The sequence below is a fragment of the Sus scrofa genome, chromosome 1 (assembly GCF_000003025.6).
Source record: "Sus scrofa isolate TJ Tabasco breed Duroc chromosome 1, Sscrofa11.1, whole genome shotgun sequence".
In the NCBI taxonomy this organism is placed as follows: Eukaryota; Metazoa; Chordata; class Mammalia; order Artiodactyla; family Suidae; genus Sus; species Sus scrofa.
In genome coordinates this window covers 120,161,190-120,175,579 of record NC_010443.5, presented here as the reverse complement: position 1 = coordinate 120,175,579, position 14,390 = coordinate 120,161,190, and the positions used below count along the sequence as shown (strand labels likewise).

The following is a 14,390-nucleotide window of genomic DNA, read 5'->3' as shown; positions in this document are numbered from 1 at the left end:
AACATACTCACCTGCCTAAGTGAATCCATGATGACACCTGCCTACCCCGTCCCCTCAACGTTACCAGGCAGGAGAGAGTGAGGAAACCAACCCAACTCTGTCTCTCCTCTTTCTCCTCTTCTTTTTTTCTCTCCCCCTCCCTCTCTCTCTCACTCACTCTCACACAAACACACACAGACACATACATTAAATAAAAATAAACTAATTTATATAAAAAGTGGCAAATATTTAGTCTGGAAAATAAAACACAAAATTAAGTTCCTGGAAAATTCCCTTGTTCAACATAACTATAATAAGTAAAACCACATATTTCTTCCTTTTGTTACACTTCTTGGTATATGCTATTCCTGTTTTGCAACTTTGTGAATTTTATGATGACATAAGGGACAGAGGGTGGGGACATTTTTCTCTTTCGTCCAAATTCAACTTATGATGAAATATTCAAAACAACCTAATAATGTAATGCTCAAATGAAAAAGCCCCATAAAAAGCAACATGAATATAATATCTATAGGTGGCATTTTTTCCCCACTATTTCTACAGCCTTAAGCAATATGGTCATGCCCTACAAAATACAGAAGTCCAATAGCCGCCTGACATGTGATAATATCTAAGTCAATGAGGTCCATCTAATGGCTAATGAAAGAGGGAACTGAAGATAAAGACCAGAGAAGAAAACAAACACTACTTCTAACTGGTCATCAAAATTTCCAAGGCACTGCCAAAATCCTGCTCTAACTATTATAAACTATCTTCAAAAAGCTCCCCAAATGAAAGACAAAGACAGAATATTCAGCAAAGGAAATACAGAAAAAAATCACTCCCAGGAGGAAATAACCACTTATATTCTTACAGACAATGCAGATTTGCTATACTATGCATTTGAGAAAGTTAAACTGAATAGAAATACTGAGTACAAGTAGGATAAATGTGTCACCATGCTAATCTTTACAATTGTATTATTTAAAAACAAAAATACTGTCATTACCATTATATATAGAAAGATTCAAATTTATTTGCCCAAGATGCTATACAGCTAGTAAGGGGAAGACGTTCAGACTCAAGTCCTTAGAATTCTAGTGCTCCTTCTTCTACATTACATGTCAAAGAGAAAAAATATTCCAGCTGAATATCAGAACACTTGTTTCTCTAAAGATGGGCTACCCGGAGCAATTGATGATATAGGCATATAGGCTCTTACTTCTCAGTCACTGGAAAGGATTTTCACTCCTCCCGAAATAGCCATCATTGTCTGACCTTTTCCAGAGGTACCACACTCCTCAGCATTAGGAAATCTTGCCATTTTTCTGAACAGCAATAGTTCTCAAACATGGCTGCATCAAAATCACTTAGGGAACTTGTTAAAAATACAGATTGCTTGGTTCCACCCCAGAATCACTGAATCAGAATCTTCATGGATAAAAGAATTTGGCAATATCTATTAAAATTTTAAATATAATATACCCTTTGATTAAACAAGTCCCTATTTTACTATAAGCATACTTACAAAGGGGGAGGGATAGTCGCTGCCTCATTACTTAAAGCAGCAAAAGCTGAAAATAAACATACCATCTATAAGTAGGGAAATAGTTTAAAAAATGACTAAATAACCATACAGTGGAATAAAAGTTTAGAGACCACTGATCTAGAATGGTCTCAAGGAGTTCTCCTCGTGCCTCAGCGGAAATGAATCTGACTAGCACCCATGAGGACACAGGTTCAATCCCTGGCCTCGGTCAGTGGGTTAAGAATCCAGAGTTGCCTTGAGCTGTGGCATAGCTCGCAGATGCAGCTCGGATCCCGTGTTGCTATGGCTGTGGCATAGGCCGGCAGCAACAAATCCAATTCGACTCCTAGCCTCAGAACCGCCATATGCCGCTGGTGCGGACCTAAAAAGACAAAAAAAAAAAAAAAAAAACTATTTGGGCTCATTTTCCACCCTAATCGTATCATGGATTTAGAAGACCTACCAGAAGGGAATCTACCAAAGCCTTCCTTAATAATTTACCATATACTGAATACCTTCTATGATCAGGCAGTCTGCTAGGGTCTTTACGAACATATCTCCTAGGCTCCCTTTTAAAGATGGACAGAAACTGAGGTCCAGAAAGAAGTTAATTTGTCCAAGTTCACAGAGTGAGGATCTGTTTGCTTCATAATCAAGTTCCTACTCTTCCTACTGCATCACCCCAACTCCACTCCATTAAGATGTCTTATTAGTGCTAGAAGGCTCATGTTCAACTCTGTAATCTCGAGTAATTTCCCACAGCACCTAGCTCAGAGTAAGTGCTCAGTAAAGACAAGCAGCTGAGAAGGTTTACACAAAATCTGTAACTACTCAAGATATTTCCATTCTCAATTTTAGGTCAAATGCAATTTGTTCCATTCTTCCTTCTCAGAATTATTTGACCAGAATGAGAATTTACAGTGCAGGAGGAAAAGCAGACACTCATTGAGACCACAAGCAAATGCTAAAATGACCCCAGAGAATACAGGATTCAGGCTCCTTTGTACTAGGTAAATAAATATCTCTAGCTTAGCTGAGTATAACTACTACACATGTGGTAGAGAGGCCACAGGATCATCACAGGGAAACACGAAAAGGGGCACTAAGCCTTTTCTGGAACAAATGGAATTTCTAAGCCAAGTTCTTCTTCCCTAGGGTTTCTGGTAGAAACAGCCCTGTGACAGCACCATATACCAGTGTCCTGCACTCTGAACAGTACTGACCTATAAGCATTTTATCTCCAAGTCAAGCATATGGTTTGGCCCAAACACACAAATGAAATCCAAGGAAAGAGGAAGAGTCTTAGAAAAACATCTTTTCCTTCTATTCATGTGGCAATTTCTTCTAAGGAAGGACTGAGCTGTCTTTATGATGATAAAGAATTAATAGCTAGCTGACAATTTATAACTAAGGTAAGTCTTACTTTTACCTTACTTTGGAGACCAAATTCACCCTGTTAAGAAAAAGAAAAGTAGTCTCTACGTTGAGCACTGAAACTAAGTTTTCAACCTGGCTGAAGTTTTCAACTGGAGTCTAATGCATGTAAATCACAGATGGTCTCAGGTCGTCTCTGAAGTCCTGAAAATTATACTTAAAGTCACATGAATGTGCCTGTTTTTTTCTGGGTCCACAGATCTCAATAGTTTGTCTAAAATAATCTCTCCCTTAGACAAAGTGTGTCATATTATTCCAAAATAATTATGTGGGAACTAAAAACCTGAGTATTGTTATTACCAAGATTCTCTTCTAGGTTTTTAGTTGTGATATCCAAAATTTCATTAGGAGAGCTGTGTCAATTAGTTGAGGCTAAAAAACAAGCTGACCCTCTTGTTTCACCTTATTAAAATGTTACACTTGAAAAGATTTAAGTATCATTTTCTAGTCATAAAGTACTCTGAAATAACATAATATCATGATCATTATTAAAAAAAAAAAACTGTTGCCTTCTCTGGAGGGTTGAATGTTATTGTGACCTGAATAGGCGTAACACACTCAATGTCTTCGCTAACTTTAGTTTATATATACTAATTGCCCTGACTATATTATTTTCAGAAAAGCAAACAACTAATACTTATATCCCAAACAATGCTCTAATTTCTCAGATTTCCTTTAAATCTTTTTTTTTTTTTTTTTTTTTTTTTTTGTCTTTTTGCCTTTTCTTGGGTTGCTCCCTCGGCATATGGAGGTTCTCAGGCTAGGGGTCGAATTGGAGTTGTAGCCGATGGCCTACACCAGAGCCACAGCAACGTGGGATCTGAGCCAAGTCTGCAACCTACACCACAGCTCACGGCAACACCAGATCCTTAACCCAGTGAGCAAGGACCAGGATCGAACCTGCAACCTAGTCGGATTCGTTAACCACTGAGCCACGATGGGAACTCCCTGAAATCTTATATAATCTTATACAGTAAAGAAATATTTTTAATCTTATACAAACATATTTCCTATGAGAAAGAGATTACAATACAAGCAGATTAACTATACCAGCATTTTCTATGAAGTAGTTGGATGGTTTAACATCAGCAGTTATAGGGTCCAATTTTGACATCACTGACAACCGCTAACAGATGTGGCTAAATTTAAAAAAGAAAAGCACTGGAGTTCCTGATGTGACTCAGCAGGTTAAGAAACCAACTAGTATCCAGGAGGATGCAGGTTTAATCCCTGGCCTCACTCAGTGGGTTCAAGGATTAGATGTTGCCGCGAGCTGCAGTACAGACTGCAGACTCTGCTTGGACCTGGCATTGCTGTGGCTGTGGCATAGGCCAGCAGTTGCAGTTCTGATTTGACCGCTAGCCTGGGAACTTCCATATGCTGCAGGTGCAGCCATTAAAAAAAAAAAGCACTGATGATTAAGAGGTACTCAACAGGTTGAAGAGGTTGGACTAATTTCAAAAGGTGTTGTAGTCTAATTTAATAAGAATATTCTACAAGAGTGTTACTGTTAAGCTTCCACCTCTTCCTGAGAGTTCTGATTCATGTAAATATAGGGCACATGTTATTAAAAGTTACAAAAATAATTACAAGAAAGAGGTGCCATTTAGTGAAAGCCTACTGCGTAACAGATGTTCTACTATGCATTCCACACTCCTAGTCTGTCTTTCAAGACTGCAATAATCCTTACGTGGGTTAGTAATCCCTCTTTAATGTAAAGAAATGGAAGCCCTATGATTTAATCAAAGTTCTAAATCACAGGCAAATACATGTTGGCATGCAAATTTGGATCTCTTTCCACTGTTTTATACACTTCACTAATGGCTATCTTCTATCATTTTGGCTTCTAGTGTTTAAATTTTTGTTCTTCTTATTGGTTAATTACATAAATTCATTTAAATTCTTCATTTCTTCCATAATCTCTGATCTACAGACAAAAAGCGAAAGAGAATACAGAGTTGTCTCGCCTTTGATAGTCACCGGTTGTACCATGTTATCTTCAGGAAGTATCTTAAGAGGTCAGTGTTGACATATGGAAAAAAAAAAAAATCTTACAGCCGAGAAAACAAAGCACAGATTAATAAAAATTTTCCAATATAATATCCTTTCCATCTCATTCATCTAATTAAATTTCCTAACTGTTTATGATGCTCTCAGAATTAAAAATTAACTTCTAAAATGGACCAATAGTTTGCCTGATTGAAAGCTGAATGGATCCTTTATTAATAAGCTAGAACTTTCATAAATTACTTAATTTATTAAAATTAAACGTTTAATTTAATAAATTAATTATTAAAATTAAATGTTTAATTTTAATATTTGCAGTGACAAGAATTTTTTTTAAGAAAGAAAATAAAGCATGTACTAAATTTAAAAACTAAATGGGAGTTCCTGTTGTGGCTCAGCGGTAACAAACCCAGCTGCATCCATGAGGACGTGGGTTAGATCCCCGTCCTTGCTCAGTGGTTTAAGGATCTGGCCTTAAGGTGAGCTGCGGTGTAGATCACAGACACAGCTTGGATCCCATATTGCTGTGGCTGTGGTGCAGGCCAGCAGCTGTAGCTCTGATCCGACCCCTAGCCTGGGATCGAACTTCCATATGCCCACAGGTGTAGCTCTGAAAAGCAAAAGAAAAAGAAAAAAAAGAAAGAAAGAAAAGGAAGAAAACGAAGTCACCTTCTTAGCCTTGACCACCGCCACTCATACCTAAGGAGCAATCACGTAACAGTTATCTATGAGCCCTTCCTAAAATGTTTAATGTACATACAAGTATACACAACATACAAGTGTTTCTACATATAAATCTTTCTTTATAATATAAATAGATTATGCTACACACAATTCTGCAACTTTTTTCCTACTTAACAATGCATCTTGAAAAATGTCCAAACCCCACAGAAGGAATCTTCATCCTTCTTAACAGTTACACAGTATTCCATTTTGTGGCTTTACCATAATTAATTTAGGTTGTTCCATTCTTTACTATTGCAAAAAAATGTTTCAATGAACATCTTCGTATATATGACACTAGGCATATGTGTGTAAATACACCCATAAAATAAATTCTAAGACATAATTGCTGGGTCAGTGATTAAAGTTAATAACTTCTACAGACTACCCTTCAAAAAAAAAAAAATCACACTCCAAAAGTACCTCTGTCCACTTCATCACTAACCCTGATCATTATTCAAATGTTTGAATCTTTCTAATCCAACAAAACCTGTCATCTCCTCCTTGTTTTTTATTTTTGTTTTGGGTTTTTTTGGTCCTCACAGAAACCACCTAAACATTCCATAACAGAAAAATTATGCTTTATTGCATCAAGTATATTGTCCAGCATACTCATAGACAGACCTTGCTAGGCAAAATTGCCACACCTATAGTCGCTCTGAAAGGGCAACCTTGGCAGACCACATGACCAACACTCACTGCATACACTAATTAGACTAGGGCTTGGCACTTGATTCCAAAAACTGTAGGCTGGCCAGCAACCTATGATATGGCCTGGCCTGAAAAAGTGAGCTGGCTCAGATTTCACTTTCTGAATATTCAACTATGAAATAACAAGAAATGTAGCACACAGTAACAGACCCTAAACCCAAGAGGACTTTATATACAGAGGCCACAGCAGTCCCCAGGGTCCTCAAGCCAGTTTTAATGGCTCCAATACAAAGAGAGGCTGAGATACAAGAACCACATAGCCCAATAGAGACAGAGTAACCAGTCCTCCAAACTGACCAGCTTCCTGATAATTGAGGACAAGTGGTACTATGAGTTGTGTCACAAAAGTCTTGAAGATTTGTCTTGTCAATTGGGATTAAAAAAAAAAAAAGCACAACCAACCTAGAAGTTGAGAATGCTATTTTATACTGTAGACTTTCTAAGGACTTCAAGCCTGAGAGGCAGCCTCTCAGACAGTTCTAAGGGACTGCAACACAGATAGGTAGGTAGAACAACAAAAGATTGCAGTTAATTAAAGAAAACTAGACATCTCAAGTTAATGAATTTAGGACTTTTCTACGTGTGGGAAGATCCAAGAGTCTGGGCTTACTGAAATCATTTCTGTGAATAGGTAGCTTACCTATCAGGCCAGTATCCTGTTCTTTTCCATCCTGAGTTGCCTCAGCCATACTGTGGGTGGCTGCTGTGGCTGAGGGCTTTGCATCAGGGAGCCTATTTGTTTCTGTCCTGAGTTCCTTCAGGGGGCACTGCTGGTGCAGATGCAGGCACTTGATGGCTGCAACATTCTCTGTTTACCAATATCGCAGGCAACAAGTTCTCATTTACAGTCTTCTACTCTCTTCTGTATTCTTCTAATTCTCTATTAAGATAATCTGTTTCTTGACTTGTTCTGTTTAACACTCAACAAATATTTATAGCATGATGACTATTGGGGATGCAAGTTAACAAACATCTACTGAGAAGTTATCGTGGACCAGGCACACGGGGCATAATGTGATGGAAAACAGATAGTATCTCTATCACATGAAGTTTCACATTTCGCCAGGGTAAGAGGGAGGGGGAGAAGTGGACAGTAATCTTTAATTTGCAAAGAAGCCTTGAGATTCTCATTAAATATGGCAGAGAAAAAAGCAACAAAGTGCATTTTTATATACTCCCTTACAGAACTCCACTAAGCCATTTTTTTAATGTAAAGGTGTACATAAGACAAATACACATCACAAAGAATAAACTAAAATGAACATGTGAGTAACCACCACTTTAAAAAGGAAGACGCTATTTTCAGCAACCGAGAAGACTATGTGTCCCTTCAAAAATATACCTCTCTCCTGCAAGCAGAGTAGCACTATCCCTGACTTTTTTGGGAAATCATTCCCTTGCTTTTTTCTGTAGTTTTTCTACTTCTTCATGCATGCCTAAATAATGTTGTTTATTTTTGTCAGCCCTCAACTTTGTATACATAAAGTTATACAGCATATATTCTTTTATCTTGCCTTTTTTTTTTTTCCCTGCTTTTTAGGGCCAACACCCATGCCATATGGAGGTTCCCAGGCTAGGGGTCCATATCGGAGCTACAGCCACTGGCCTACATCACAGCCACAGCAACTCGAGAGCCAGGCTGCATCTGCAGCCTACACCACAGCTCATGGCAATGCCAGATCCTTAACCCACTGAGCGAGGCCAGGGATCGAACCCACAACATCATGGTTGCTAGTCGGATTTGTTTTCGCTGCACCACAACGGGAACTTTTATCTTGCTTTAAGAACATTTGCTCAGAGGTTAATTCATGATACGCATAGCTATGATTCATTCATTTTCATTACTTATCAATATTCCCTTGCATGTATGACAGTATATCCATTCCAACGTCCCTGGACAGTTCACATTTTTTTTATGGCCACACCCACAGTCTACGGAAGTTCCCAGGCCAGGGACTGAATCCAAGCTGAATGACAGATCCTTTTTAACCCACTTAGCTGGGCTGGAGATCCAACCCACACCTCCGCAGTGACCCAAGCTGCTATAGTTGGATTCTTAATCCACTGTACCACAGCAAGAACTCCCAGTCTGCATATTAAAAACAACGCTGCTCTAAAAAACGAATAAGATTGCTGTTCTGAACATTCTTGCAGTGATATTCTGCATATTATATGTATTTCACCATAGAGAGGAACTGATAGATTATCATGGAGTACATATATCTTAAATTTTGGAATATAATGATAAATCATTTTCCAAAATAGCTGTATGAATTAATGCTCTCCCTAGCAGTATATAAGAGTTCCCATTTCAGAGTTCACTGGTGGCCTAACAGATTAAGAATCTGGCTGGCATTGTCACTGCTGTGGCATGGGTTCATTCCTGGCTAGGAAACTTCCACATGCCATGGGCATGGCAAAAAAAGAAAAAAAGAAAGAAAAAGAATACCCATTTCTGGACATTCTTGCCATCACCAGACATATCAAATTATCTTTTGCAAATGTGCTAGGTATGTAATGGTATTTCCTGACTTCAGTTTGCATTTCTGATTACTAAGGAGGAAGAACCCCTTTTTATATGCTTCCTAGTCATCTATATTTTCTATTTTTGTGAAATGCCTGTTCAAGACTTTCATACACTTTCTGTTATCAGTTCTTTTCTTAATGATTTGCAGGTATTTTTATATTCCGGATACTAATCTTTCATCAAATATAAGTCCATGGCCTGCATTTTCACTGTTCCTCATAATTAGATTCCAGTTATACATTTTGGGCAGGAACATCATAGAAATGTGGCCACGTTCTTCTCACTGCATTTTACCCACAGGCACATTTGTCAATTTGTCCCATCTCTGATGAAGTGAACTTTGATGAGTTGATAAAGGTGGTATCTGCCAAGTTTCCCCTCTATAAAGATATTATTTTTCCTTTGTAATTAATAAGTATTCTATGGGAAGCTATTTTGAGGCTATGTAAATATCTTATCAAACTTTAACCCACAAATTTTGGCATCCATTGGGTGATTCTTGCCTAAAACTTAGTTATTACTATTATGGCTGCCAAATGCTAGTTTGCTCACATCACCATTTCATTATTTATTCGTTGGCTTTCTTCTGTAAACAGGAAGAGTTTCCTTACTTTTTAAGTTCAAGTATAGTTGATTTACAATGTTGTGTTAGTTTCTGGTGTACATCAAAGTGACTCAGTTATATGTTTTTTTCAGATTGTTTTCCATTAAAAGTTTATTACAAGATACTGAATATAGTTCCCTATGCTATTTAGTAAGCCCTTGTTGTTTATTTATACATAGTAGTATGTATCTGCTAATTCCAAACTCCTAATTTATTCCTTTACCTTGAGTTTTCTTACTTATTTTTGTGTTTTTTATATTAGTTAAAGACCATGGATTCTTTAACTTATTGTGGATTCTTATTTCATTCCAAGTATGATAATCCATTACTATCACTAATCTTCATATTCCAATTGTCCCAGACTTGGCCAGTAGGAACCCTTCAAGCTACTTCTGTGTCCTATTGACATGTTCCTGTCATTCTTTGAACAATTCCTTACTTTCTGGCACAAGAGATTCCATGCTCATTTAGGCTCATCATCCAACCTATAAGCAGCTTTTTCTCCAAGGAATGGTATTTCCTTTTAGTGGAGAATGGTATTTAGAAACCAAAATTTAAAACACTATAAATCAACTATAATTTAAAAAAATTTAAGAGAAAAGATCTAGATGTCAGTTGTTTCTGATTCTAGAGTACCAACTGAGTCTAGGCCCTCTCAGCTGACAGACTAGGAAACAGGTGCGAGGGGGATGGGAGAGAGGGTAGGATTTTCAACTCTCCCCTGAAGGCGTAGAAGCAATGACATCCAGGACGCGTGTACATTCCGACCAGATCTATACATCTCTATACCACCACACATCATTGCTCTCTCCCTCTTGTTCTCTAAATACACATAAATATACACAGAAACAAATATATACATATTGTAAAACAAACACATAACACATAGATATATGGATAAATACACATATATATATAAGGTCACACTGATGTCTCTAATCTATATATATCACAAGATTCAATCCAGCTTTCCTACATTCCACATTTTGAACTTCCTTCCTAAATAATAAGAAGCCTGGTTCACATCATCTCAACAAATTTATTTATCTACAGTTGTGGTATATTTGGTTTTCTGTTTAATAAACACTTTGCAACCTGAAGGTCGTGAATAAATTTTCTTTTCTTCCTTCTAAAACCCTTATTGTCTTTCACACCTAGATCTGTAATCTACCTGGAGTTAATATTTGTGTATGGATGAAACAGAGACCAAGTTTCATTTCTTTCCTCTGTAAATAAAAAAGTCCCAGCACTTCTGACTGAAAAGATCAACCATCCTATACTATTTTACCATGTCATCTTTGACATAAATCAAGGATCAATGAATGTATAAGTCTGTTTCTGGTGCTTTTATCCTTGTGTACTTGCTCCTAGGCTACCACCACTGCATTATCTTAATGACTACAAATTTATAAGACTTGAGCTTGTAGAAGAAGTCCTCTCATCTTACTGTTCTTAAAGACTGTCTTAACTATTCTTGGCCCTAAAATTTCCATAAAATTTAGCATCACTGTCAAATTCCACAAAATCCTCTTAAAATTTTGACTAAGAACACACCAAAGCTATAAATCAGCTTGGAAATAACTGCTGTCTTTACAGTAGTAAATCTCTCAGTCCATAAACATGGTATTAACCTTCCTTTTAGTCTCTCAGTAAGGTTTTATTAATTTTGCCCAGAGAAATCTTCCACCTGCATTATTAGACTTATTGCTTGTCTTTGATATTTTTTGATTATATGAAAAATGGTATCATAGTTTCAGTTCTGAGTAAAGAACAACAACATATTATGTTTCTCCCACTGAATGCAGCCATAAAACATGGACAGTAGCATGGAATGGATATTTGAAGACTGAGAAGTAAATGACAGCAGGTGAACTAGGGAAGAAGAAAAGAATTTAAAATACATTGTACCAGCAGAGTTTAAAGTTAGGATGAAACCAAAAAACAACAACAACAAAAAGAGCTCCATGATAAGCTATTTACTTTTGATTCAAAAAGTAGGAAAAGAAACTCTTAATTTTCAAAGAGAGGGAGAGAAAATTTCCAATTTATCCTCTTTCTTTCTTTTCTCCATCTTCTCATATCCCAACCCCAAACAATCCCACAGCTCCAATATGAGAAGCTATGATCCCAAGAGAGTGGGGAAATCCCTGTTGCTTTTTGTCTCTTTCTCTGTCCTACTGCTACCTGAACACAGATACAGTCACAGGAAAAACAGAGCAGGGTAACAAGAGTCTCAACTTTCCATCCAGAGAACCACAAAAGGGAGCCCCAGGAAACCAAAAAGTACCAGAGAAATCATTTAAAAAGGAAGAGCTTGGAGGAACAACCCAATTAACTTTTTGATAAAACTCCTGTGACTCATCCCTGGGTAGCACATGCATGGGTCATACCTAAAACTGCAGAATAAATGCCTCTGGGATTGGAACTACAGGGGAGATCAGTGTCCATGTCTTATGCTGGTCACCTGTGGTACATACAGGTTACATAAAGCTAGCACTGTGAGGGCTTTGAAAGTGGAACTACACTACAGCTCACTTTGAAAGTGAAACTATAACCTAGAGAAGGCTGGTCAGAACTTTTGGCCTGGACCCAAATAAGTCAACTGCCTGCTAAAACAAAAATATCAATATTCTCCAGGGAATTTACACAAGCCCTAGAGTTTCATAACACAATATTTTAAACAATCCAGGTTACAATGCAAAATTACTCAGCATACAAAGAGCTAAGAAAATCTCAAGTCACCGGGAAAAAACAATCAACAGACATGAATTTTGAAATTAATACAAAAAGATGTTAAAGTGGCTAGTATAAAAATGTTCAGAGAGGTATGAACACTCAGATCAGTAATCTGAGCTTCTATCTTAATCTCTTAGAAGAAGCAGAGAAAAACAAATTCAATGCATGCAGAAGACAAGAAATAGTAAAAGGAGAAATAATAAAATTGACAACAAGGAGTTCTAGTTGTGGCTCAGCAGATTAAAAACCCAACTAGCATCCATGTGGATTCAGGTTTGATTCTTGGTCTCACTTAGTGGGTTAATGATCCGGCATTGCCACAAGCTGCGTCATGGGTCACATATGCAGTTTGGATCAGGCACTGCTGTGGCCTGGGAACTTCCATATGCCACAGGTGCAGCCCTAAAAAGAAAAACTGAAATAATAATAAAATTGACAACAATATATAACATGAAAGAAATAAAAATCCGGTTCTTTAAAAAAAAAAAAAAAAGATCAATAAAATGTATAAACCTCTACAAAGAGAAGAGAGAGAAAACATAAATTACCAACATCAAGAATAAAGGAGGAGTTCCCGTGGTGCCGCAGTGGTTAACGAATCCAACTAGGAACTATGAGGTTGCAGATTCAATCCCTGGCTTTGCTCAGAGGGTTAAGGATCCAGCATTGCCGTGAGCTGTGGTGTAGGTCACAGACGCAGCTCGGATCTGGCATCACTGTGGCTCTGGTGTAGGCCGGTGGCTACAGCTCTGATTAGACCCCTAACCTAGGAACCTCCATATGCCACAGGAGCAGCCCTAGAAAAAAGCAAAAAAAAAAAAAAAAAAAAAAGAATAAAGGAAAGCATACCAGTACTAATCTTGCAAACATTAAAAAGGTAATAAGAAAATACTATAAACAATGATACATACATGACAGTGAAATAGATGAAAAAGACTAATTCCTCCAAATCCAGAAACTTCAAAAACATACCATGATGAAATGTATTACCTTAAAAGTCCTTTAATTATTGGAGTTCCTGTCATGGCGCAGTGGCTAATGAATCAGACTAGGAACCATGAGGTTGCGGGTTCAGCCCCTGGCCTTGCTCAGTGGGTTAGGGATCCGGCATTGCTGTGAGCTGTGGTGTAGGTTGCAGATGCAGCTCGGATCCTGCACTGCTGTGGCTCTGGTGTAGGCTGGCGGCTACAGCTCTGATTCAACCCCTAGCTTGGGAACCTCCATATGCTGTGGGAGCAGCCCTAGAAAAGGCAAAAAGACCAAAAAAAAAAAAAAAAAAAAAAAAAGTCCTTTAACTATTAAAGAAATACATGCACATAAAAACCTTCTGAAATTCTGTACACTTGAAATTACTGTAAATCAACTATCCTCTAATTTTTTATTTATTTTTATCTTTTGTAGCTTTCAATTAAAAAAAAAAAAAAAAAAAAAAAAGACCTTCTGGGACAGAAATGTCAACACCCAGATGATTTCACTGGCAAGTCCTACTAAAATGTAGGGAATAAATGACACCAATTCTATATGATCCCTGAGAGGAAAGAGAAAAGGAATACTTAGAAACTCATTTTATGAAATTAGCATTACAATGATACTAAAAACAAACACACTACGAGAGGAACAAGCTATAGATCAAGAATGAACATAGATGTGGAGTTCCCACTGTGGCATTGTGGGTTAAGAACATGACTGCAACAGCTCAGGTTGTTGCAGAGGTGCAGGTTTGATCCCCAACCCAGCACAGTGGGTTAAAGGATCTGGCACTGCTGCAGCTGTGGTGTAGGTCACAGCTGTGGCACAGATTCAATCCCTGGCCCCAGGAACTTCCATAAGCTGTGACTGCACCATTCAAAAAAAAAAAAGGAATAGAAAGACATTTTTCAATCTTATAAAGGGGATAAACACATGCACACACAAAAACAGGATCCAGTACTATCCAGTGCAGTAAGTTCAATAAAGCAAATCCAACTTGCAGTAAGTTCAATAAAGCAAATGAATTAGAAAAAGCCATTCAAAATTCTGAAAAGGATAAAAAGAAAATACAGAAGAGAGGGTTGTAAACATAGAAATAAAATGAGGAAGTCTAATATATGTTTAATATAGCAGTCTCACTAGATCAAAGGGGCCGAAACAATACGTAAAAA

The 14,390-nt window shown here is 37.5% G+C and overlaps 1 protein-coding gene across 6 annotated transcripts in view; it reads right to left on the bottom strand.

Moving 5' to 3' along the window:
* Positions 1 to 14,390, bottom strand: part of DMXL2 (Dmx like 2) — a 160,355-nt gene that overhangs the window by 123,024 nt on the left and 22,941 nt on the right. Inside the window, exon 1 of one of the 6 annotated variants that reach the window (XM_021095434.1) lies at positions 12 to 3,639. The exons of the other annotated variants lie outside the window; for them this stretch is intronic. Coding sequence (XP_020951093.1) covers positions 12 to 29 — 18 coding nt within the window. The 5' untranslated portion in view covers positions 30 to 3,639. Of the gene's footprint in view, positions 1 to 11; positions 3,640 to 14,390 lie in introns of those variants that run through there. 6 annotated transcript variants of the gene reach the window in all.